The following is a 27,483-nucleotide window of genomic DNA, read 5'->3' on the forward strand; positions in this document are numbered from 1 at the left end:
TTAGGGACTGTGACTCTGTGACTCCTCAGCAATAGTGCGGTAGTGCTGTGGCTGATTTTGAAATATGGAAGAGTCTGTCTGGGTGAACAGAGGAGCTCTCTTGGTGGAGCGTTTCATCAGGAATCTTCTAGATGTTACCAGATCACCGTAGCCCTGGGAGTGAGAGAAGGCGTAACCTGACCGAGTACTACGCCTTCTCCGTAAGCGACGAGGTGCCGGTACAGGCAGCTCCTCTGTACGCATCTTATACCTCACCTAGAAAAAAGAAACAAGGGATTTTTTTTTTTTTAAATGTAGACTTTTTACTATGGATACCCTACTTTCTGGTGTACAAGACAAAAGGGTGAATAGAAGACAAGATGGTTTTACATGCTCTCTCAAGTGGTTTTTTTTACCTGGTCATTAATGGTAGGACGAAGCTGTATAAATATGAAGCAGAAAGCAACAACAGGCAGGATACAGAGGAGGAAAGTCAGGAATATGGTGAGCCACACATTAGGCTGGTTCAAAGTGTTTCTTGCTGCGCCTAAAATCCAAAAAGGACACAATCACATGAGTCACATACTCAGGTCTTCTTTAAAGTACCAAAATTTTCGAAAAGAATAAAACTTCAAAAAGTTAACATTAAAGTGGCCTCCATACTAAATGCAGTAAATGTACTTACCAATTAAGGGGAAAGAAGACGGGAAGACATAAAACATGCCATTGCTGTACATGGTGACTGAGATGGCAAAGTAGCCTATCGTGCTTAACCACACAAAAAAATGGTTCACTGCTGTCCAGTAATAGGTGTCAAGACACAGCTGAAAAGTGGAAGATTATTGTTATTATTGTTATTATTACTACTACTACTATTGTTATTATTATAATCACCATTGTTAGTGTCCTGGTGCACAATTAAAATGACTGGCTGAGATGGAATGGAAGTCTATCTGTTACAACAGACTAATATACTGCATAAGTGTCCACTTTGTTAGGTACACCATTTCAACTGAGTTTTTTTTTTAAAAAAACTCCTGATCTACTGGGATTCTTCGACATAAGCATCTCTATGGTTTACAAAGAATGGTCCAAAACAGAAAATATTTAGTGAGCAGCAGTTCGCTGGATAAAAATCCCTTGATGTCATAAGTCAGAGGAGAATGGCAGCACTGCTTTGAGCTGAAAGGAATGCAACAGCAACTCAAACAACCAGTTGTTACAACTAAGGTATGAAGAAGAGCATCACTAAACACACAACACATCAAACCATGGTGCAGATGGGCTACAGCAGCAGAAGATCACACTCTTGGGGTAATACTCCTGTCAAATAATAACAGAAAACTACGACAATAGTTTGCAAGGAATCACCCAAATCAGACAACAGAAGATTGAAAATCACTGGCTACTCTGATGAGTCTCAGGTTCTGATTCAACATTTGGATGGTACAATCAGAATTTGGTGTAAACATGAAAACATAGATCCATCTTCCATTGTATCAACACAGGTCAAATAGTGTGGGGAACATTTTATTGGCACACTGTTAGTACCAGCTGAGGATTGTTTAGTACTGATGCTGACCATGTCCATCTCTATATTACCGCAGTACTCCCATCTTCTGATGGCTTCTTCAAGCAGGATAGAGCACCATGTCAAAACTCAAATCATCTAAATTTGGTTCTTTAAACATGATAGTGACTTCACTATACTCAAATGGCCTCTACAATTGCCAGATCTCAATCCAACGTGGCCCTTTTTGGAATGTGGTGCAATGAGAGAATTGCATTATGGATGTGCAGCTGACAAATATGCAGCAAATGTGTAATGTTGTCATGTCAATATGGACCTACATCTCTGAGGAATGTTTCCAGTACCTTGTTAAATCTTTGCCATAACGATTAAAGGCAGTTCTGCAGTGAAAAAGGGGTCCAAACTAATTGTAACAATGTGCACATAATGAAGTGTCCAGCAAGGGTGCATGAATTTATGATATAGAAGTCTATAAATGAAGCTGCCAAATGCAATGTTTTCTCAAGCACTGTAGTTTACTGACAAAAATAGAAAGAAGAAAAGGGATAAATAGTTCTGTGATTCTCTATGTTCTCACCTGTGTGTGCACCACAATAAGCAGACAGGTCTGTAGCAGGAAAGCAAAAGATGGATGGCTCACAATGTCTTTTCCATCATTTCTGACTGCATCATTCATGGAAGCCCATGGGATAAAGAAGATGATTAAGGAGCAATAGCAGCCATGAATCAGATAGCTCACAAAAGCTTTCTTATTGAAGTATTGGTTCTTCTGGCCTGGAGCATAGAGCTCCGGATGCTGTAAACTCCAACGGTCATTTACATCCTGCACAAAACAAGGTTTAGAGAAAGAGATGAGAAAGCTCAGTGGACACAGAGACCTGAGTATGAGATGATAATCTGGTTTATGTAAGTCAACCAAAAACTGATAGTTACTTGTAATCTACATACCTGATCAAAGAGACACATGCCAAGGACTGGAAGAGCTGTGTAAACCATGTTGTAGAAGGTGATGAACCACTCATCATAAACAGTCTATGAACAACCATGATGAACATTTAAGTACAACATTAAGAAAAGGTGAATGTGATGCAATTCTCTCATTGAGATTGATAAACACTTTATGTCCCATTACAAAAGCTACTTAAATTACATTATAGTATAGTTACAATCCATATATCTCACCTGTGCAGAAAAACCACAAAAGAAGGCGTACCAGAATTGGACAAGTGTAAAAGTGAAGTTCTTGTAAAAGAAATATCCAAGGAACTTGCACATGCGGATGTAGGACCAGCGGCCATGCACCAGCAGGAGGCGCTGAAGGTAACGGAACTGGGCAAAGGAAAAGTCGCTGGACAGCACTGCCTGCATGCCTTCCTGCCCACTGATACCCACACCAATATGAGCAGCTGACACACAGAAAAGGAAGAAATAAAATGGCCAGGATCAGTAACAGTAACTACAATATTCCCAGCTGATTGGTTGTGCTGAAAATACAGCTCTGTGTATTACTGATTTCACGCAGGTTACCCTTTATCATGCTGACATCATTGGCTCCATCCCCAATGGCAAGAGTGACAGCCTGCTTGCATTTCTTGACCAGCTGAACAACTTGGGCCTTCTGCAAAGGAGTGACCCTGCAGCAAATCACTGTCTGACACATGCATGCTGTCCTCAGCAGCTCCAGCCTCATGTTCTTCTCCAGTGCAAAGGCCTGATGATGAAGGGAAGAAGAGATTGGAGTTAGGTCATCTGTCAAGACTCCCTAGTCTAGTGGTTCCCAAAGTGGGGGGCACGCCCCCTGGGGGTGGGTGGGGGCTTTGAATTTAAAAAAAAAAAAAAGAATGCTTGGACACTGCTAGCATAATGGACAGGTTTTTTTGATGGGGCTCCCACACAAACGCAAAGCAGAGGTTGAGGCATCGCCAAATATGCTTCCAAACCAACTTCCTTCCAAGCCAAAGACTAGAACATATGATGAAGCATATCTTGCCTTTGGCTTCACCTGTACAACAGCTGTCATTGCCAAGGTAGGTATCCCCAACAGAATTTGTTTCCCCTGCGTCGGGAGCACACGCTGGGCTCCAAATTACAGACAAAAAGTATCCCACATTCTTGATTTTTAGTTTACAAACACTTCTTATAACGACTAACTACTCCTGAAACTTTGGAGGTTTCAGTTCTTTATACAGTAAAGTTATAGGACAATAAAAATAATTATTATGCAAACTGTCCTTTGTTTGTTAAAATAATCCCGTCCAGTACCACATGAGATCAATAAATATATAATTTTCTGTTGTAACCCTCAAACTGAATGGTAATGTAACAACACTTATTTTTCACTTTTTCACAAAACTAAAACATCACAGACATCCAATTGTCTGTAATGGAGGCGGAGTAAACTGGATCCACACTCCGTGAACAGCGAATGCTCACGATAACAAATTTTGTCAGCGATACGTACTTTGGCACAACAGTGATCCTGCCACAATTTGTTACCCCGGTTCAAATCACGGACCAACAGTATCTATCTATCTATCTATCTATTGTTACGGGTTCGAAATTGAGGACGAGAGTAAAACAATGATGGTCCAGAAGAGGTCGGTCAAACAATTGATTTTAATGAATGCACGCAGCGTGGAGAGGTGTAAACTGCAAAACATCAGTTGTACATCTCTACCCAAAATACACTCTAGATTGCTTTTATAACATCAGGGTATTATGACGCCCCCTCATGCGTTTACAGTCACATAATTTGCATATACAGAACATTCATGTATTTTAAGAGATAACTGCAAACACAGAAGTTCCTCTGGCATCCATCCAAATATGGTGATGATCTCAGGCCTTTGAGGTCCCCATGGACTTGTCCCCCTTGTGTCACCTGTAACTATAAGCTTTTAAGATGATAGATTTAACTCAACGATTTAAAGTGGTTATAACTGCACCTGTAATAAACATGTTAATATTTGATTATGATAACCCCTGTAATACAAATTATAACATAATGCCACCAGCTTCAATAAATGCTTTGATGAAATGATAATTAATGTAATGATAAGGATGCTGGTTATATACAGTTCAGCAGTAAACTAATTTCTTTAATTCTACAATTCCCTCTCTTGATGTCTCTCCAGAGACATCACCACACCATTTCCTTGTGTCACTCCTCGACCCACTCTGTCACCTCTACATCCATTAATGGCCTCATGGGCCCCGAAACCACCATTCCCAGGTCCACTGCCTTCGCTCTGACCCTCTCTAGCCGTCCTCTGACTCAGCAAATCAGAAAACCACCTCATGTCCTCCAGGTGGTCCAGTAATAAAACACCAGCTCCCACTTGAAAACACTTCATGCTTAAGTGGTCTCTGCTCCTTTTCTGGGTCCCTCTCTAGTGGAAATCTTCTCCTGTAAGGGATAAAAAACAAACAGCCTCTCTCTGCTACACCTCACTAACCTACTTTGTTCATCTAATGTTCCTTGAATTATTCAAAGTTGGTTGACAATATCATGTTCTGGGCTCTATCCATTATATTAACTTTACTTAATCTCAATACTCTTTATGTGTGTGAGCAACGCTTTTAGTTCTATTAAAAACACCCCGGGTAAAATATACACCATCCCTATGTCAGCCTAAATGTCCGCTAGAAAACACACTTCAAAATTTTCTATCATCATTTACGCCTCTTTTTGCTTCAAGCATATACATAACATGCAAAAGTTACTGTTAATACCAGTTAGACAAGTTTCTATTATCTACAACATTTTGTTTCACCCGACTCAGTAGTTGCTAAGCAGAAACAAAGCACCATGTATTCCACCTTTACCCTACAAAATAAATCTATGTCATGTTTGTGTCTGTAAGCATGTTTTGCATTCATTCATTACACTCCACGCCATTCCTGCAAGTTAGGAGCTGTAAATTTAAAAGCTACATAAAGTCCAGGCCTTCGGCCTGGCCTATATTTAAATCATGTGTGTTTGTAAGCGTGCATGCAATTAACCTGCTATGTTCTCATCTTCCCTCAACATGTATCACCTGGACACTCTCACCAGTGAAGCTTAAAACCCTTTTGGACGGAACATCAACTCTAAACAAGCACAGTTATGCATTGTTTCTGAAATTAACTCAACCTGTAAATAGAGACATCACTGTTATCACAAACATATTCAATACTATTAAAATAATACTATACAACATATTATTAATTCAGTCATCATAAGGCAGATTATATGATAGCAATAAAACAATCTCTAAATCCCAAATCCCAACAGGTCCTGCTTTTAAATCTTCCCTCACTTTCCCTTCAAGTTCTGCTTTCTTCGTACAATCATGAGGTCCTCCTAATCCCATTAAATCTGCCATATTCATTCCTTCATATGTCAGTGTCAGATTTCGAGCATCTAAAACTTTACTCAGTCTCTGTTGTGCTAATGATGTCATAATTAAAACCTGCAAGTTCACATAAGCCACCACACTATGTGTAGTCAGAACTTTTAGTGAGTATTCTCTCCCTACATGTGCTGTTTCCTATATTATTTTGGCAACCCCTGCTGCATGCTGTGCGCATTTAGGGTGCCTTGCTTCTGTTGGGCTCAACCTTATGTTAACCTACATAAGTACCTGTCTTAAGAACGACCTCTGCACAGCTCAGACGCCAGTTGCAAGAGCTCTCTAACATTAGAATCATCAGCTGTGCCTTATATAGTGTTATTTCGGTACTTTATACTTCACACATTTTGAATGTTGTTTATATGGGGAGTTCCTCTTTTTGTGTCTATATTTATTAATATGCCTTGTGCACTAAAACTTCCTGTTTTTCAGTCTGGCTGAGCACTTGTTTGTGAGTAAAAGGTGGCCTTGCTCTACAAGCCAGCCTTCATTATTAAAGTACATAAAACAAGATAATGAGCAGATTCCTATTAAAAATATAGCTTTTATTCCTAACACCAGTCCCCGTTTTTTCATTTCTCCCCTGAGAAATGAACTAATTCCTAGTTTATGACATTTAAGTTTACTTCAATACATTCCCATTTAATTTTATTTATATAGCGCCAAATCACAACAAAAATTGCTTCAAGGTGCTTCATATATACAGAGAAAAACCCACCAATCTTGTGACCCCCTATTGAGCAAGCACTTTGGGAACAGTGTGAAGGAAAAACTCCCTTTTAACAGGAAGAAACCTCCAGCAGAACCATGCTCAGGTACGGGCAGCCATCTGCTGCGACCGCTTGGCGTCAGCTAACAGAGACTTCTTTTAACAGAGAGACCTAATATTTAATAATCCACATTTCACTATTTTGTTCTTCGGTTCAGATCTGGATTCTGTATTGTTCTTTATTTGTTATTATTTATGTTTAGATTGTTTATTGCTAGTCTTGGTTTGTTGTTGTCTGTTTGGGAGCTGACATGGTCTCTATGGATAAGCGTCTTTTGGTGGGGTAGCATCAGGAGAGAAGCTCCAGAGAGGCATCTTTCATGTTAAACACTAAAATATAACAAAAGAGATCTCCTCAACGTGTTGTATATTTTTAATGTTTCCTTATTATTTTGTCATAAAATAAATCAAACAAATAACTTAAGCTGTGTGACAGCACCTTGCGTTTACGCCGGGCTGTGAACTGCCCTGAAGCTACACCCCCCTTTTACCCCATTTAATTTCTCAATCTTACTTTAAACTATTCCTGACCTTCTCCTTCTCTCATCTGATCATCTCAAGTACGTCCTGTACCAAATTTGCTTCCTCTTTTCAAGTCCCACATTTAATTACAAGCTCTAATACATTTGCCCTATATGGCTATTCCGACGTGTTTCCTGTCAACTTAACAGAGTTATTCTCAAAACTCAGAGCTGAGGTTCCCCTTTCCTAAGTCTGTATGTTCTACAAAAGAGCAAGTCGGTAAACAAGTTTATCATCACAAAGGTTGTTAGGTAAAGGTCACGTAGACATTTGCTTAGTAACCCTAAAAGAGCACATTTCATGTAGCTAATCACATATATACAATTTTCCTTTAACATATCTGTATGTGCACGCCTAAATTATAACCTCTTATTCTAGAAATCAAAAATAACCTGAAAATAACACTTTCTGCCTCAGTTTTACCATACCTAAATTATCAAAAACCCCAAACGTCATCAAGTAATCCTAAAACCCATTTCAACTTAAACATTAAATCCTGTAACTCCCCCCCCTTTTTGTGACACATCTCATGTGTTACAAACTCAAAATCCTTCACTCAGGTTAGGGAATTAAAAGAAAAGGTTAATCATATCATATTAGGTATAGATGCTCCGAGCCTTCAAACCTGTGTTTAAGGAATGAAATCAAATTAATCACCATGTCAAATCTTTTCTTGGCTCCATCCACAGCCTGCATCCTTGAAACGTCCTAGAAACAAAAACCTGTGTGTTAACCAGAACTTCACATTTCATACTCAGTTTCTCCCACTTATGATCCAACCTGTGTTATAAAAGAAAACTTAAAACAGAACAGTTATCAGTCATGTGTCCAACCTTAGTCCAGTCTTTTGTCAGTGTCCAGTCGGTCCAACCTATGGTCTGCCTGGTCCGTCCATTCACCCACACATTCACTCACACGCATTAACATCGGGTATTGGTAGACTTCCGCACCAATAATCACATTTTCCACTTTCAGCAAACTCAGTGTATTTATATAATCATTTATTTTCTTTTTACTCGTTTCTAGGAAAATAGTTCTTTATACTTTTGGACTGGATTGGCTCGCTGCAATCCTCTTAGACAGGGACCCACAATCTGACCCATTGTAATTCGGAAAAGGTCACCTTACTTTTTATTTTCCTGAGACTATTGTCAGCGCCGTTATTCATTGTTGTCTTTTGCAGGCCTGCTTATAACAAAAATGAGAAAAAAAAGAGAGCTGAGTATTAGCTCATCAAAGTACAAAACAAAATCACCTGACAGGTTTTTTCTTTATAAGTGCACTGTTACAAAACCCCTTAAACATGTCCATGTTTATTAAAACTCCCTCTTTAAAAATAAAACAACAACCTCCAAAATCTTCAACAATCTTAAATTTCAGCCATAGAACACACCCAAAACGTAAAAAGCTACACCGTTTCGTACACAATATCCCCCTTTAAGCACTTTACCAAACTCACATTCAACCTAACACGTTATAACAATGTGTCAACACTAATTTATAAACCTCTTAATCAACTTTACACCTCTCAACTGTCTACATTGCTTCCTTTCCTCAAGGCCTCAATCACACACACACAGCAAGCTCCTCTGTCATCACTCACATTAGCTCTCCAACTAATTTTCATACTCAGTCACAAGATAAATACATGTTTAAACCTTATCACATTATTCAATTATTTTCATTTTCTTTCTATACTAATCACTTGCTTTTATCAATCAGTGCAACAGCGCTCCTAAGTCACCCTTCTTAAACTGCTTTAATACTTTTCTTTTGTTTTTGTTTTTTCCATAACTCACTCCCTTGTCATACAGCTTCGTTTGAGTTATTCCACAACTCTATTTTATATCTTTGTGATCTCGTAAATGTTTCTTTTGCAGTGTTTCAGACTCCTTTTGACAGGGTGTGTTTTCTCTCTCTGGCTCATCACTGGTCATTGTTAGTGGCATTTCCCCTTCGCCTGTACCCAGCGGCTTTACCCGTTAAGTCCCGTCTCCTCCAGTGACTCCAAGGTCACTCCGGGACTTAGGTACAAGCAATCGTGACTGCGCCTTGCCTTAGGCTGTCCCAGGGTTTCGAGGTGGGATCTTACCCGTCATGGGCTGTCCAGCCTTCCATGCTCGCCTAATACGGGGGCCAACTGGGCAAGGGTGTTATCAGGTCTGGGGGACACACTGGTTCTGGAAATTAAAGGAGTGTAAACTGCTTTCTTTATTTCATGTGTGTATTAAACTTTCCAACAATAATTTCACCTGTAACAGTTTGTTTACGTGCGTTTTCACTTCATTAATGTAATTGTTAGTTCATGCATTTATTTCTCTCGGTCTGTCTCTTTTCTAAAACCTGTAATTAATATAATTTTATTACTTTATTACTTTTCTTAAAACATGCATTCGCTTAATCTTCTTAGAATTTAAGGTCTGTCTATTTCTCTGGGTGCTCCCCTCACATCATCAATCACTCACACACCTTCCTCTCACACACACAGCAGCACAGTATTTCCTGTTTCTACAGCTTCTGCAGAGACTTCCTTTTAATTTCACAGTCTACAAATAATCAGTAATTCTACTAAATCTTTATCTAAAAACAATATGCCTTCATTTCACTCACACACATTTTAATAGCGCTCTTTCACAAATCAGGACAACTAACACTTCTCCACACACATCACCATTCTTTATGTCAGTTTTGTAGCATCAGTCACACAATAATTTCTTGAGTGGGTGTACTAAGTCCATATACTTATGTGTTTTTAAACAGAAAAATAAACTCAACCTCTCATAACATCACTCAAAGTCAAATATCTTCATAGACCCAAAAATAAGCATATTATTTCCCTAGTCAAAAGTCAAACCGTTACTCACAGTAATTTTTAATCTCACAGCCTTTGTGTTTTGAGTCATGGTCAGTGGCCCCTATTTCACAGCAAACACGCACCTCAGTTTCCACCCACCATGTCTGACCGTCCGTCATTGGAGTCAACACAAGACTGAAAGTAAATCCAGTCATATCTCTAGTATGTGGGCCCAAAACTGTATGTTGTATGTCATCCATTAAATGTACATATTATCATCAATATTTGCAATACAATGGCCCACAAGCACAAATGCAATGCAATCTATCCGGTCCACTGAAAGTCAATATCAAAATCCTGAAAGGCACAAGCACAAAATCCCGGAAAGTCACGTTCCGCCTCAATGGGGTCTCTATCGGGATTACAGTATAATTCCAGCGCCCGAAATATAATAAGACTACGAGCGGTAAAGTCTAATAACACTTGTTGTGAGTGCCTTATTACTGCAGTTACTAAAAAGCCATAATGAGTATCTGAAAGCACAACGTGACAACGGCAGGTGACGTTGGCAACATCGCCTGTCCATGTATATTCTACCACACACGAACCGTAATCAAACATGTATACGTACACAAATCAATACCAAACTTTATTCACAAACACCATGTCAGTGTAAGACGTCAGTAAAACAGGAGTCCTATCAATTTCAACAAATATTAATTATTTCAAAAATGCGCAAAGCAATAACCATAATTCTACAGTACGTTTATCATGTATTGAGCATCATAATTAACAACAAAAATATAAATATAGTAAACATAAACGCATTTCTTCCCTTAATTCACAGACGTAAGTCCTTCTGAACCCAGTCCCTGCAGTCAGTCATTAGCCACTCATTAGTAAACAGGAAATGTCACTCTAAATAAGTCACAGGCATGTCATTTACATAGACACAGACACACACTCTCAAAATAACCAGCTTGCTGCAGTGCCCGTGGCAGACACACCATATATACAAAAATACAAAGTATAACAACAAATTATAACACAGAGACGTCTCATAAAATAGACAAATATGTACAAGGCCTGAAAGCCAACAACCTACCAAATTTAGAAAAAATTTAACCTTAACGGTCCAACCGATAAACTCCCTGAGTTTTTTGTAATCAATTATAACCAGTCTCGGCCCCGGGCCGTGGTCAAATATCTAAGACCCTAACACAATTTAAAAGCGCCAACCAACTAAACCCCTGTCGAAAAGCTCTGGTAGGCTTCCCCGAAGTTGTAATTGAAACGTTACACGCCCGAAACCCGGTTTCTACTGACCAAAAAAGTGCAAAACACCGTCCCGGACGGTAAACTGACCCAGTCAGTGGCTATTTTGGAGCGTCGTCGTTTCCACACTTGCCAAGTGAACTATCCCTCTCCGAGGAAAATGCCGAGCGTCCCCGACAAATTGGAAGCGTCACCTTCCGACAAATGCACTTCTTAGAACATCCCACAGTTCCGTTCTACATAAATTTAATTATGTTTTTAAAGACATCCTATGAAACCACCAAACCGACTTTATTGATGTCCAAGCCCAGCTTTATATTCAATTATGACTGTATGACCATATACAGATTTCAAATGACCTATTTCCTAAATTCAGTAGTCCAACTACTTTAACTTGTCCTTTACCTATTTCCGTTACTTTTACCTATTCCTATTTAGTAGTCCAACTACTTTAAATTCTCTTTCCTTAGCAGTCCAACTGCATTTCCTTTAATCAGTACTGTCACTTAACCTTACATTATCATTACTTCAACTTCAATTCTCATGAGATTTTCACCAAAATCAAAACAGACCTTTACCAGTAATTTTCAGTGAGTAGACTTTCAATTTTGTCAGAACCAATTCAGCACTGTTTGGAAATAATTCAACAGGTAGTGCCTTACCTTTAAATAAGCCGGCTTATGTCCACTCACTTCGACCACTGACTCGTGTCTGCCTGTTTGAGCACCTTGGACCCTCTCAGTCTCAACCTCCAACTTTCTCCCCCTCAACCCTCGGCCAATGCACCAAATGTTACGGGTTCGAAATTGAGGACGAGAGTAAAACAATGATGGTCCAGAAGAGGTCGGTCAAACAATTGATTTTAATGAATGCACGCAGCGTGGAGAGGTGTAAACTGCAAAACATCAGTTGTACATCTCTACCCAAAATACACTCTAGATTGCTTTTATAACATCAGGGTATTATGACGCCCCCTCATGCGTTTACAGTCACATAATTTGCATATACAGAACATTCATGTATTTTAAGAGATAACTGCAAACACAGAAGTTCCTCTGGCATCCATCCAAATATGGTGATGATCTCAGGCCTTTGAGGTCCCCATGGACTTGTCCCCCTTGTGTCACCTGTAACTATAAGCTTTTAAGATGATAGATTTAACTCAACGATTTAAAGTGGTTATAACTGCACCTGTAATAAACATGTTAATATTTGATTATGATAACCCCTGTAATACAAATTATAACATAATGCCACCAGCTTCAATAAATGCTTTGATGAAATGATAATTAATGTAATGATAAGGATGCTGGTTATATACAGTTCAGCAGTAAACTAATTTCTTTAATTCTACACTATCTATCTATCTATCTATCTATATATATATATATATATATATATATATATATATATATATATATATATATATATACATACACACACACTAGGGGTGCAACGATACACAAAATTCACGGTTCGGTTCGGTTCGATACTTTGGTGTCACGGTTCGATATTTTTTCGATACAAAAAAATGTTCGTGCTTTTTTAATTTGTCATTTATTAAAATTATAAATATATATTTTAACTCAAAAGTACAGTTTTTAAATTTAATGTTGCTGAAACGACAAAGTAATAAAAAAATAAATATCTGATCGAGAAATCCCTCATCTTTGGAAAAGAGAGTTTATTACAGAGAAATGGCTCTTTCCAAAATAAAAGCTATACTATACCCTTGTTCTGGGCTATATTCTCAGCAGCATATTAAACATATCAGGTCCCCATAAGGAGAATCATGTGCTAACGGCTGTCTAAATGACTCGGGTAAAGTCTGTAGCATGCGTGCTTGTTGTTTTTGTCTGCTTCCACTTGTCTTTGCACTAGGATGATGTCGGAGTAAATGTGCAGTCATATTCATTGTGTTCCCACTAGTGCTGTCAGCATTAAGCTGAAATGACGTTAACGCCACAACACGGCAAATCTCCGTTAACGAGCTACCGCGGATCGCCCCGTGTGTGGGGCTGGACAGCGTCAACAGGTTAACAAGCTAACTGCGCTAACGCAGTAGTTCCCACCCATGTAATTGAGCATTGCGTGGCACATCCGACATACAGTTTTACTTTTGTCCATGACGCGCTTACCTTCAGTGTCATACTTCACATGAAGACCAAAATAGTTCCAAAGGCCAGATCTGAATGAGGGTGCGGGGGAGGTTCAATTTGCCATGTTCCAACGAGCTTAGCTTCTGTCTTGCTAGCTTGCACTGCGCTCAGTGGATCTGCGCTTGACAGTGCAGCCTAGGCGGAGTAGTCGAACGCAGATCCACTGAGCTCTCAACACAGACAGCATCGTCAGAAGAAAAGTTGATAAAATAAATTAAAAATTTTGTATTGTTCGATACACATGCGTACCGAACCGAAAGCACTGTATCGAACGGTTCAATATCGATACGAGTATCGTTGCACCCCTAATATATACATATATATACACATACGTAAAACAATTACACCATAAAGATGGCTTGCTTTTCTGTTATTTAAAAGAGGTAGTGGTTTATTTTATTGCAACCTGTAATTTATTGCAGTTAACTTGTAAAACAAAGGGGGGCCTAGCAAAAAGTTTGGGAACCACTGCCCTAGTGCAACCTTAAAACCTCAAGAGCATTCCATTCATTTCTACATTTTTGCTCTATGTGTAGATTAAATCAAGTTTAAGAAATATAAGATAATCAGGCTTTAAAAAGCCAATGTTTTTTCTGGTCACACAGTGTGACCTCTACTGTTGAATAGCTACAGCAAGAAACTAAGCAAAACAAAACAGGTCAACTAGCAGGGGATTTTCAATGTTTGCTGAAAATAGTAATATGCCTAAAAAAGCCTTCTTACCAGACTGTGCCCATTTATAATTAGTCCATAATCTCCATCCACCTTCTCATCCTGCACAGTCTCTGTTTTTTTAAGCCAAAACAGGCCTACTCGAGATTCAATCACAGATGGCTCTTTTGCTGCTTCAGGACACATTTTCATTCGTGCATTCCTGAAAACATGAGGACAGAGAACATGACTTGACAAAAAGCTCACAAGAATTCATATGCTGTAATTGCCTCCGATTGGCAGAATACAATCATCATCTGGTTCTAACTGACTCACTGTAGCTCCTCTTTGACTCCTTCAGCAGTGTTGGCTGAGACAACAAAGATGTCCTTCATCTCCTCTCTTAGCATATTACAGGAATAGCCAATGTTTTCTGCTGTCTCTGTTGAATAAAAATACAAAAACAAGAATAATTCTCAATCACCTAGGTGCTATAAATCTTTAAAGTCAATCTTACGGCAAACAGAAGCTGAAACAACTCAGAGCATTTGTCAATATGTACATTAAATCTGTGACTTGAAACCATGGAAACTCAACCAAAACTGTTGATGCTCTGAGATTGTGCATAGATTAATGAGGGGAGAAACACAAGAATGTATTACACATCATAATGCAGTCTTTATCCACTTTGAAATGTATAGTTTAAAAAGACAAAAAAGTGGCACTGACCTTGCTTATCTCCAGTTAACACCCAGATTTTGATGTCAGCTTTAGCCAGTTGCTCAATGGTCTCTGGCACACCGTCTTGCAACTTGTCCTCCACAGCTGTCGCTCCCAACAGCTAAAGCCACAAATGTAGTCGTGATTTATACATTTATCACAAATTATGCTGGTTTTACTGTAACATTAGTGCACAATCTAAAGTGTGTCAAATATAAGACCTAGGTGCCAGAATTAGCCTGGCATAGACTCTAATCTGCTCACTGGACAGTTTTGGAAAATGTGACGGAAGGAAAAAAAATTGGACTTTTATTTTCTTATTGTAAGATAGAAATGTGTAGTAAAAAACTGACATGGGACAAGCAGAGTTTGACTGGTCCAGCCCATTTAACATGAAAGTGGGCTATATTGTGGCCCACGATGTAAATTGAGTTTGATATCGATGGTATAAAGTATAATTTCTGGAAAACTACTAATAAGTAATCAAGCAGCAAATTGGTATGTCAGTCTATCTAGCAATTGACAAAGTTTTCAGCATGTGTACTAACCATCATATCTTTCTCTATCTCTTCATAAAGTTCATCAAGTTTTTCTTCACGTCCCTCCATGGCAACACTGGCCTCATGGTGGCGCTGTTTCCAATCTATCATGTAGTTCTCATCTAAGTCTTTGTAGGCCAGAGCAAGTGTACGTAGGCCATCACCTGCATACTCCTGTTTTTGTTTTGATAATTGAAAGAAGTCAGATGTTAAATTACATTAATTATAATAACATTTCATTTACCTTCAAGCTACTTTTATATGCTTTGGATCGCTCACATTGAGGTGGTTAGTGGTTACTTCCATCAGTTTGTTACAGGAGGAGTGCAATCTTTCAAAAATCACTGTGTCCGCACCTTTGCAGTATAGAGTCCACTTCCCCTCTGGACTACGCACTGGAAATCACGGGGAAAATTTCAAGGTTAGACATAAAGTCATTGAGAAATGAGAAGTTGTTTATCTTTTGAATATACGAAGTGTGGTCACTGAAAAAAAAAGAAACACACACAAAAAAACCCCACCTATGATTGCTTCCTCTCACCTATCACTGACATCCTCTTCCTCATATTATTAAAGTCCAGAATGGCCAGAAGTTCATAGATGACTTGTCTGCCCATCTCTATGACTGTGATGGTTTCTGGTGTGCGTGATCGGAACACAAATCCAAAATTTCTTGCAGCATTCACCAGAGCACTTTCATCAGGTGACTGAGCCTGATAATTGAGCTCCCCTACCAGGTAAAACAGAGATGGCATTATATGAAAATTGGCATATATTGTTGCAATTTGAAAATGTGTGTGTTGGGGCACTCAGTTTATAGGGATAGGAATCGAGAACTGGTGCTTGTAGAAAAAAAATAGTTATCTGTAATTATGTCTGTGAAGGCTCTGAGTCATCCAGGTCATCGTAGCCTAAGGAGCTTGGGAAGAAAAGTGTCTGGACTTTCTTGAAGATGTTTCAACCTCTCATCTGAGAAGCTTCTTCAGTTCTAAAAGCAACTGGTGAAGAGTCCCAGAATTTTTAAAGTCCTATTGCGAGGGTTGTGGACCCCCTATAGATCCTCTGCCTAATCACACAAGCCAAAGTCTGAAAACGAGTGTGGGTCACAATCAGCCAAGGTTTCGGGTGAACCCTTTGTGAGACCTTGCCCCACCCTATTATGTGACTTGCTGAGATCAAATGAACCAAGATGTGAGTGGGCATTAAGGCTTTTGGGAAGGGATCTGAAAACTGGATTATAGATTGCAGACAGTTGGTGTCGTAAGCCACACCCTCTGTTCAAAGATGGTCGTTCACAGTGGACATAGATGGCTTCTTTCACTCCTCTTTCGAACCATCTGTCTTCTCTGAACAAAATTTGAACACTGGCTTCCTCGAAAGAGTGAAGCCAAACCTTTACATTGCAGCATGTTATTGTATTTTATTTCTTGGGTGAGGTTGGTTTTCATGTTTTTTTTGTTGTTGTTGTTTTTGTCCCCCTTCCTCTCCCCTCCCCCTTTCCCCTCATGGGGCAACACATACACAAACTATGGGACTTCCTTAATGAGTAGTAATCTTAGCTGGTGAGATGGAATGTGAGGGGGTTGAACGATCCAATAAAAGAAAAGAGAGCCTTATCACGCCTGAAGCAATTTAAGCCTAGGGTAGCAGGGCTCGCAAAATCGCTAGCCCGACGTCCCGGGGCTAGCGATTTTTCCAGTCGGGCTACCAGAATCTATCCCTGCCCTGCCCATCGGGCTATCATAGGAAGGAAAAATATATGTCAATGCTTTTGCATTCTTTCGGAAATGTAGATGGGTAAATATGTCATTGGCATCGGTGAACCACTGTCAATATGTGACTAGGGCTGCTCAATTAATCGAATTTTAATCTAAATTACGATCTGGGCTTTCAACGATCATTAAAAATGACTGAGCCGATTATTAGCACCTCCCTCGTGCTTTACTCTCGCGCTGCTCCGTGTGGTAAATCGAGCGCACCTCTCTGCGTTTCGAACACGCGGCACAACAATTAAGAGGAGCTGACAGAGGGAAGCTCGGAAAGCTAAGCAGAAGTTATTTGGAGAGGAGAGTGACTGCCGTTGGCTGAAAAGAGAGGTTAAAAAAACCCTTCAGTGGTGTGGAAACATTATGGGTTCGCGGAGTCAGACGTGGATCAAGTAGACATAGTGTGGAAACTTTGGTGTCGTAGCTGCACCACAGAGCGACATGACAAAGTTCACTAAACATAGATGTTTACATTTTATTTTTTACATTGCAAACATTTGCACTGTTACCAGTATTTGCACACTATTTTAGACAATCTTTAAAGCCATTATTCAATACATTGTTATTGTTAAATAAATATCATCAAATAATCGAGATCTCAATTTCAGTGAAAATAATCGTGATTATCATTTTTGCCATAATCGAGCAGCCCTATATGTGACATATTGAAATCGCATTTGAATTTGCGCTTGTTTTTTGCTTTCACTTTGCAATCGCGCGAACTGTGTATAGAGAGCGACAGTACTGATTGGTGAGTGACGATAATTTGCGCACCAATTCCTCTGACATCGTCTTATCAATCGTTAGTTTACTATCAAACATGACAAGTGAAATCTCCTGCAGGAAGCTTAAACATGTGAGAGGTTGATCGCGCAGAGAATCGCTGAGCGTTATGTGAGTGCGTGTGTAAAGGCAGCAGGATATATATTTTAGTTCTGCTGAGCCAAATAAGACAGGTCAGGGTGAAGAAGTGACAGCCAAAGAAAAGCTTACCACAAAACGGAAAAGTTATGACAAATCAGACTATAAGGCAAAAAGAAAGTGCAGCTTTATGGTTTCATGGACAAAAGAATTTCTGTGGCTGGAATATGACAAGCTAAATAACCAGGGGTGCACATAAGAGGTCCGCAGGTGCGCATTCGCTGTCAAAATAAAATACGCGCACAAGATAAGAAGTTGCAACGCGTGTTTGCGTCCATAAGATTTTCTGGAGGAGGACAGACATTTGTTTAGAACTCTTAAAGATGTCGACGAAGCTCCTTTAAGCAATTACTTTGGTGTTCCTCCACCTCCAAAGAAATGTCAGATGGAGTCCGAACCACAAAAGAAGCGCGTATTCTAGGAAAAGTGGTTGCAGGAGGTGAGCTGGCTTTAAACAAATGATGAATGCACAGAGATTTGGTGCAGAATGTGCCATGAAAATCCCACTCTAGCGGACAAAAACAGTGCCTTTTATATGGACGCAAACGCGCGTTGCAACTTCTTATCTGGTGCGCATCTTTTATTTTGACAGCGAATGCGCACATGCGGACCACTTATGTGCACCCGTGTAAATAACATAATGTTCTGCCGGGTGTGTTGTTGGTTTCCCTCGATTTCTGAGTCGACAAGTGCCTTTGTTACTGGGACCGGTAATTTTAAGAAAGGCCCCCATTAGGACCCATGAGAAATGCAAGGAATGGATTATTGCTCAGTCTGCAAATAACATACTAAAAATCAACCTGAAAAATCTGTTTAGAACAGCCTACTATGTTGCAAAGAGTGAACTACCACTGGCAAAATTTAGCAGTCTTTGCAAACTTCAAAAAGCAAATGGCCTAGATCTTGGTTCCACTTGCCTCTTACCTGTGATTTCAGTGGAAATTTCAAATTCAGGATCTGACACAGACTGATTCCTGTTGTACAGTTCTTACAAGTTCATAGAAATTTCTGTTCAATTACAACCAAGTATTTGAGTTGATGATTGTAATTTTTATACAATATTGTAATTTGTGTTTCAACAATTTTTTGATTAATGTTTTGTTTCCGTTACAATATTATACATTAAAGTATAATATTGTAACGGAAACAGGAAACAAAACATAAAAAAATTGCTCCCTTTTTTATTCGGGCTACTTAAATTTATTTCGGGCTACCAAAAACTGAAGAGTCCCTGCCCGAAGGGCTACGAGGGATTTTGAAATTTTGCGAGCCCTGGGTAGTATTTTTGTAAGAGACTCATTTGCAGGACTCAGGCCACTCACGGTTGGCAAAATGCTGGTCAGGACAGTTGTTTCATTCTAATTTTAAAGCAAAGGCCAGGGGTACTGCTATTCTTATTGATCAAAACATTCCACTTGTTCCATCTACTGTTATGTCAGATAAAAATGGACGGTTTGTAATAGTGTCTGACAAACTCTGCGACAGGTTTGTGACCTTGGCCAATCTTTATGCACACAATTTTAATGATGTGCAATTTTTTCAACGCCTGTTTCCACACCTCCTGGACTTAAATACTCACTCTTTAATTCTGGGGAGTGACTTTAATTTTTATTTGGATGCGGTATTAGATCATTCATCCTCCAAACCTGCTACTCTTAATAAATCTGCAACCTATGTAAAGTCCTTCCTTGAAGATTATAGTCTCACAGACCCCTGGTGGTTTCTGTTTCCTACTGTCAGAGATTATTCTTTCTTCTCACATGTACACCACGCTTACACTTAGGGCTGCACGATTTTGCATAAAATGAGAATCACGATTTTTTTTGCTTAGAATTGAGATCACAATTCTCTCACGATTTTCTTTATTTATATATATATTTTATATTTATATTTTATATTTATATATATATATATATTATATTTTTCCATATATTATATATATTTATTGCACTTATTAACTGCACATCAACTTCGTAACAGTTGAAACTGAACATAAAAACAATAAATACACATAAAAACAATAAATGCCTCACATTTTGTGGTTGCCGCAAAATGTTGTACTGCTTGAAATTCCATCTCCACCGTTGCTCGACACTGCGTGTATAGAGCAGGTAGTGCAACAATAGAAAAATAGTTGCGGGACGGCACTGTGTAGCGTTTGTCTAGGGTGTTGATCATTTTCCTAAATCCCTCGTTTTGCACAGTGTTGATATATCTTTGGTCAGGTGATTAAGTAATAGCCTCCGTAATTTCTTTGTGCCTGCGGGAGTTCGACGTGTATAGGGAAGCGCTGTATAAGGTTCCCGTTATTGATGTTTGGGTGGTTGACCGGGACGGATTTTCTCCTGTCACTTTCTCGTCATCCCTGACTGTTCTCCGTTGTTTTTCCCTGCCAATTTGAGCATCACGGCACAGCTTCTGTATCACGTGGTATAAGGCTCCGCCCTTGTCATTTGTTGAGCAGGAAGAGTGAGCGCTTGTTTTCATGCAGATTACGTCCCGGATCAAAATGCGGTACAATCGTCGTCGTCTTTTTTTTTTTTTTTTTTTTTTTTTTTTTTTTTGAAATCGTTGTCATTTGGAAATGAGATCGCACATAAGTATGAATCGAGATCGCGATTTTCTAACGATTAATCGTGCAGCCCTACTTACACTAGAATAGATTATTTTTTTATTGACAACCTACTAATTAATAATATTAGATCCTGCACCTATAAAAGTATTACGATCTCTGATCATGCCCCACTTGTGCATAAAATTGTCATGGTCTGACAGTCGCCTGCCTATGTGTTGTTGTTTGCGTCGCTCCCTCCCGCTCTCTCTCCTGAGGGGATTGTTTACCGTCGAGCGGACCAGCGTCCCCGAGAGCGTTCCCGCACTGAGGCCGGTGTTCCAGAACACCCGGCCGCACCTGTTGCTGATCCGAGCTGAACAGCTGTAACTAATTATCCGCCATCTTTGGGGCTGCCTACTTAACGGTGTGATCGGGCTTTAGTCAGCGCTGGATCATTGTGTGAAGTCCGGTAGTGCAGCGCGCACGTATTATTCGTGAAAGCTTACCTTAAGCTAAGGATTGCCTAGTTATTGTGTGTGTTTTGCCACTATGAGTCGGGAACAGAGAGGAGTCACGGGAGCTGTGTTGCCACAAGGGATTAATGTTTGTGTTTCACTTCACGGCCACGAGCACTACTAGGAGAAGAAGGAGACCACACATGTGCACTCACCACTATATATATTGAACTGTTGTACCTCTGCCTCACTGTAAATAAATCCACTGTCTTCTTCAAAGGAGCCCTGCATATGAGTCCTGTCTTTCCACACCAGCCCTGACAAAAATTGCAGTTCAGGGCTGTGACTTTGTGAGAAAGCTCTGGAGATTGGCTCCATTGCTGCTCACGGATGAACAAGTTGTCTCTAATATTTCTTCTAAAACTTTTCTTAATGAGAATAGAACACCTGGTATGCCAAATAGAATGGTATGGGAGGCTTTAAAAGTATTCCTGGAAGGAGAAATCATTTCAGTGGCAGTATTTAAAAGACAGAGTGTGCACAGCGGAAGCAGAGGGTTATTTCAGACCAGATTTTGAGCATCGACAGGCAGTAAGCTTAATCACCATGACCGGTGTTCTGACAAAACACCCTGTACAAAGAACGCCTGAGCTTACAATCCAAACTCACCCTACTTTCCACTCAGCAAGTGGAAGGATGTCTGATTAGGAACAAGAGGGAGTTTTACGAACATGGTGGAAAGACTGGTAAGCTATTGGCTAATCAGCTACGCGGTATGAGGACTAAGCAAATCATAACAGGAGTGAGGGTGGACAATGGAGTGATGATTACAGATCAGAAGGCGATTAATGACATTTTATCCTCGTTTTACTCTAAATCAGGGGTGTCCAACTCAATTTCACAGGGGGCCAAAACTCAAGGCACACTTTAGGTCGCGGGCCAAACAAGATTACATTTATTGAATATACTAAAACAATGTTTTTTAAAGATAAATATGAATAAAAACAGACAGGAATATTATTCCAGATTAAATAAACAAAAAAAAAAAACTTTAACTTTAAATATTTTGCTCTTCATAAAAATATATCCTGTCAAAATTATGCAAGTTAGAAATATGAACATGCTGCCAAAAAAAATGAAAGCATACACAAGGTTGGAGCCGCATGTAGACAGAGCTGGGGCATTGCTTCGGGAGTGGAACTAATAAACTCTGCGGGCCATTCAGTGTCGTACTTTTCCTTGAGTGTATCATTACACTGCAGCTCCTGAATCTGCACAGGTGCAGTTCAGCAAAGTCCGCTGACTTGGTTCAACATTACTTGGCAACAGGGAAAGTGAGGCAAGTTGCACTGGTGCATTTGTGACAGCTTCACTTGAAATGCCTTCACCGCATCATACATGCCATGTCCAGGAACTGACAGATTTCCTTGCTGGGCTCAAAAACTCTATTGAGAATTTTTATCCCAACTCAGCCAACGGACCTCTGTATGATGGCATGTCGGCAAACTCTGAATCTATTTCCCACATAAAAGACTGAAATTGACGGTGATTTAAACTTTTAGCTCAGATAAAATTAACGGTTTGCGTTACGGTGATCATTACATGCTCCATTTTTAGGACTTTACCACACAGCGTTTCCTGGTGTATGATGCAGTGATATGCTGTTAACTCACCGGTACAGTTCTCCTCCTGCATCTTTACTCGCATCCTGCTGACTAGTCTGCTTTTTTCACCGCACAACACCGGCCCTCCATCTGTTGTAAGTCCAACAAGTTTGTCCCAGGGCAGTTTCATGTCGGTTACACTTTGACATACGTTTTAAAAAATGTCTTTTCCTGTCGTTGTCCCGTGCATGATTTAATGTTCAATATTTCCTCTCCACGGATGAAGATGGCCAGCTGTGCAATGTCCATCATGTCTATACTTTTCTTGTCTATACATGTCTGTACTTTTCAGCTTATCCTGATGTTTTGTCTCGTAGTGCCGTCTTAAATTAAATTCCTTAATTACAGCCACATTAGCTCCACTAATAAGACACACGGGTTTACCAGCAATGTCTGTAAACATATATTCAGTCACCCACTGGCGCTGAAAGGCTCTGCTTTCAGAATCAACTTTTCTCTCCACCATTGTGAGCGGCTAGCTTCGCAATAACAGAAGTTTGACTTGATTGACGCGGGAATGTTCCCAGTTAGCCTAGCGTTCAGCAAGGAGGCTGCAGCGCTGCATTATGGGATCTGTAGTTTGTATATTATTAGCTCCTCATATCGCCGGGCCATGCATAACAATAATAGTACATCTATATAAAATGATCTCGCGGGCCGGATATAAATGTACGCCGGGCCGGATGTGGCCCGCGGGCCTTGACTTTGACACATGTGCCTTAGGATATGTGTCACAGAACAATTGAATCAGTTGTTTAAGAAGAATCTCCTCCTTCTGCTGGAACAGTGTAAGCATAGTGTATATTGTCTAGATGGTCCCCATTATCCTTATCTTTAATGGGTAGGACTAACTTTGTGAAAATGATGCTGCTTCCAAAATTCCTATACATATATCAATGCCTCCCCATTGTGATTCCCAAATGCTTTTTTAAATGTCTGGATTTCTTAATCACTTCATTAATTTTGAATGGTAAACATCCAAAATAGAGGACAGCTATTCTTCAATGACTCTATCCTTAGCCAAGTTCACAATATATCAATATCAATGTGTGCTCGACACAAGCTCATTCAATTAAAGATAGTTCATCAGGAGCACTGGTCCAGGGCTAAGTTGGCACGCATACACCCAGTGGTGGATCCAACCTGTAGAAGGTGTCGGGGTGCTCCTGGTACATTACTTCATATGTACTGATCCTGTTCTTCATTGGCCAACTTTTGGAACTCTGTTTTCCAAACAATGTCTGAAGTCCTGCAGCACCAAATCAAACCAGAGCCACTCTGTGCTATGTTTGGTGTGGCCCAGAACCTGAAGTTGCCCAACTCAAGACTCAGAGCATTAAACTTTTCATTACTGTTGGCCAGATGAGCTATTTTACTTAAGTGGAGAGACTCTTCTTCCCCCTCGCATGCGCAACGGGTAAAAAATATAATGTCCTGTATGGATTTGGAAAAAAATTTGATATACAGTTCGTGGGTAAAAAAAACAAATGTTAGAAACTAATCCCCTTTTCTGGACTTCTTTGAAAGGCCCGTGACTATTGTTTCTGAGACTTTTGAAAGAAAAGAACTAAAGAAGCTTCTCAGATGAGAGGTGAGACGTCTTAAAGAAGTCCAGACACTTTTCTTTCCAAGCTCCTTAGACTTATCTCTAATTAGGTTCCTTAAAGTTGGGAGTCTACTTGCCTATATGGAATTCCCTTCCCTATCCGTGTATTTTATTGCACTTCATTCAGAGTTAAAATCCTATAGGAATATTCTGTATTTGAGCTTGAGTAAGGCTTCCTAAATAGTTAAAAATAACGTGAATCAGTATTATTCAAAAATATTTATTTACAGGAGATGTAATGCAATTCTCCTGAAATGTAAATGACATGAAGATGTCTTTTATGGGACCCTCACCCTCTTTCTTTTCCTCAGGCATGACAGTGTGACACAGGGATAGCAAGCGGAAGAACTCCTGAGTCTCAGGGTTTCCACTTCTCACCATCTCCACCAGACTGTGGTCATGAAAGTTGAACTTTGGATCAGCCAGATTGTTCCAGGAGAAGTCCAATCTCTCTGTCCTCTGCAAGAAAAGCCAAAACAACAAAGTTGGATCAATACTTTCTTTAAATAAGCTCCACAATCATGCATTTTCCTCTCACCTCTGTAATTTCCACTCTTTGTCCAGAGAAATCATAGAGGTCTCCTAAATATATGATAAATGTACTGTAAAATCAGTTGTTCACCCAATGTGTTTCCATTTGCCTTACTAATTTTTACACAAGCAAAGCTGCTCACCGTAAGCTTTTCCATTAATGGAGCACTTGTTGAAAGTCATGATGTTCTGTGTCAGAGTGCCAGTCTTGTCACTGAAGATGTATTTAATCTGCCCTAGCTCCTCATTGAGTGTGGTGGTTCTTGCCTGAGCTGGAGTATCTTTCTTAGGATAGTACATCTTCCTGTCCCAGTCTATGAAGAAGCTGTTTCCCAGACGAATGAACTCCACGCTAACAATGTAGCACAAATTGGTAAAATTTCAAAATGTGATACATATTAGCACAAGACTCAAGTGTTCAAACCAACTTTGGTTGTTTTCTCGTTTCATTATTTTTCTGTGCTGAAACTTACCTGACATAAAGTGAACTTGGTATCACTGTGTTAAGGACAATGACATAAGACCAGAAGATGAGGAACGATGAGAGCGGAGCATCAATGCCCGGTTCACGAGGAAGAAACATAGTGAACACTGAGCCCTCATTTGTTTCCCAGATTGCATTGCCAATGGTCAAAATGGAGCACATAGATGCCAGGAAACCAAAGATCTGATGGAATAAAAATATCACACTTCTTGATTATTCAAACAATATTACTCTTGTCACTCAATTGAAAAACAAATCACCATCTATAAGTTATCTATTAATTGAGACTTTGTGTGACTTTCTTTGTATTTGCGCTTGTGTAAACTCACACATAACACCAGGATATTCGTCAGGTGATCAATGCTTGTCCGTTTGAACATTGACTTTCCGCTGTTCTGCATCAGTTTAGTGTCAGGACCTGGAAAGGTTCAATGTTGAGACACACTGACAGTGATGCAGATACAGTTTTTAGTATGTTTCCAGACTGGTTAGCCTTAGAAGGCGAATGGCCTAAATGAGACACCACTAATATGTCATTACTGTGATGTTGTTGTTTTAAGAACTTCACACTCTAGAATCTGTGGCAGATTATCTTCTGCATACCTTTGCAGATGCAACTGCATCTCCTTCCTGTTCTAGTCTCTTATGTACAACTTCAAACATTATTAGAGTAAACAATAAAGGCTAGACCAAAAAAAATCACTCAAATTGCAAATTGTACACAGTTGCAGTGCACAGTGTACCTCCAAAGATGACCAGACCGAAGCACCACTCAGTGTTCCTGAGAGTACAGCCTCTGAGCAGCACTTTGTCGTTGTCCAAGGCAAATCTTTCTCCGTTCACAGTCAGAGTCCCTTTGAACTTGTCTAAACGGTTATTGGGAGGTTCACATCGTACTTCACCTGAGAAACAGAGATCAGTGTCAGCAAATGATTCAAAACAGTTCACAGGATAGTTAGAGGATAGCTCGAAGCAGTCTGGGTAGTCTTCTCCGCCCTCTGGTATCAACAAGGGATTTTTGCCTAGAGAACGGCTGCTCACTGGATATCTTCTCTTTTGTGGACCATTCTCTGGAAACCCTACAAATGTGGGTAAATCCCAGCAGATCATCATTTTCTGAAATGCTCAGACTAACTCATCTGGCACCAACAACGATGTAACATTCAAAGTCCCTTTAATCAACTTTCTACCTCATTTGATGGCTGGTATGAAATTCAGCAGATCATTTTAACCCTGTGCACATGTTAAAATGCATTGGCTTGCAGCCATGTGATTGGCTGGTTAGGTGCTTGTATTAATTAGCAGGTGAACAGGTAACAAAGCAAAGAAACAAACAAAAAAATAAAACCAAAGATCCCATTGTGAAATGAAATGCAATCACTCAGTACAAACTTAAACAGTTCAAAGGTGAAATACTGCTCTATCCTAACAGGATTATTTTTTGCATTTATGCATTTATTCATTATTTTTTGGGGTAACTCAGCCAAGGGCTATCAACCCAAAAAAATCTTCGTTAGTTTTGGTCTCGTATTACATTTCTCAATGACACAAACAGGTTTCACAGTCTGATTTTTGACAAGCAGTCAAAAATCAGACTGTGTGTTGTCTCATTCAGATTCTCACCATTAAAGGCAGCCAGTGCCTCAATGTTGTCTCCCAACTCTCCAGTTACAGTCAGAGCCTGTTTCACCTTCAGATTGGTTTCTCTGGGGGAGACCAAGGGAAATCCAAGACAGTGTCAGACATTAGTTGTCAACTTAGCATTTACACAAACACCACAGTACAGCACACTTACCCATCAAGTTCAGCTGTATCCACATAAACTAAATTAAGGGGCTCACTGCTAGACAGCAACAGAAGATCTGCTTAAGAAATACAAGCACTGAGTTTAGTTTGGAACTTACTTTTGAAATGAATTTCTTTCACTTCCTTCAAATCTTTACTATAGCTTCCCCAAACTTACTGTGACAAACTCATTATTCTCCAGTTTGACTATGTCCCCAACCTGAACATTCATCCATTTTTCATTTTTGAGTCTGTCAGGGAAGGGAACAAAGGCATACAACACAGAAATGAATCCAAAACTGCATAATTCTTCATACAAAAGGTATTCTTTTCTTTTTCATTTGGGTTTCCAAAGACTTACTGGCCATCCATGAGGACGTCCACCTT

The 27,483-nt window shown here is 39.7% G+C and overlaps 1 protein-coding gene across 1 annotated transcript; it reads right to left on the reverse strand.

Annotated features, from left to right (window-relative positions):
• On the reverse strand, nucleotides 1-27,483 carry LOC134631738 (phospholipid-transporting ATPase ID-like). Its single transcript, XM_063480294.1, has 23 exons — nucleotides 27,458-27,483; nucleotides 27,271-27,347; nucleotides 27,107-27,173; nucleotides 26,935-27,017; nucleotides 26,055-26,213; nucleotides 25,641-25,729; nucleotides 25,301-25,494; nucleotides 24,971-25,179; nucleotides 24,835-24,878; nucleotides 24,590-24,755; nucleotides 15,872-16,060; nucleotides 15,610-15,725; nucleotides 15,340-15,504; nucleotides 14,801-14,912; nucleotides 14,408-14,513; nucleotides 14,144-14,294; nucleotides 3,038-3,221; nucleotides 2,693-2,916; nucleotides 2,459-2,542; nucleotides 2,088-2,333; nucleotides 665-803; nucleotides 396-526; nucleotides 1-255 (listed from the first exon to the last, which is right to left on the reverse strand). Exons 1-23 carry the CDS (start codon nucleotides 27,466-27,468, stop codon nucleotides 1-3), a joined length of 3,201 nt encoding a protein of 1,066 aa, XP_063336364.1. The 5' UTR covers nucleotides 27,469-27,483.

The sequence above is a fragment of the Pelmatolapia mariae genome, linkage group LG7 (genome assembly GCF_036321145.2).
Source record: "Pelmatolapia mariae isolate MD_Pm_ZW linkage group LG7, Pm_UMD_F_2, whole genome shotgun sequence".
Taxonomy (NCBI): domain Eukaryota; kingdom Metazoa; phylum Chordata; class Actinopteri; order Cichliformes; family Cichlidae; genus Pelmatolapia; species Pelmatolapia mariae.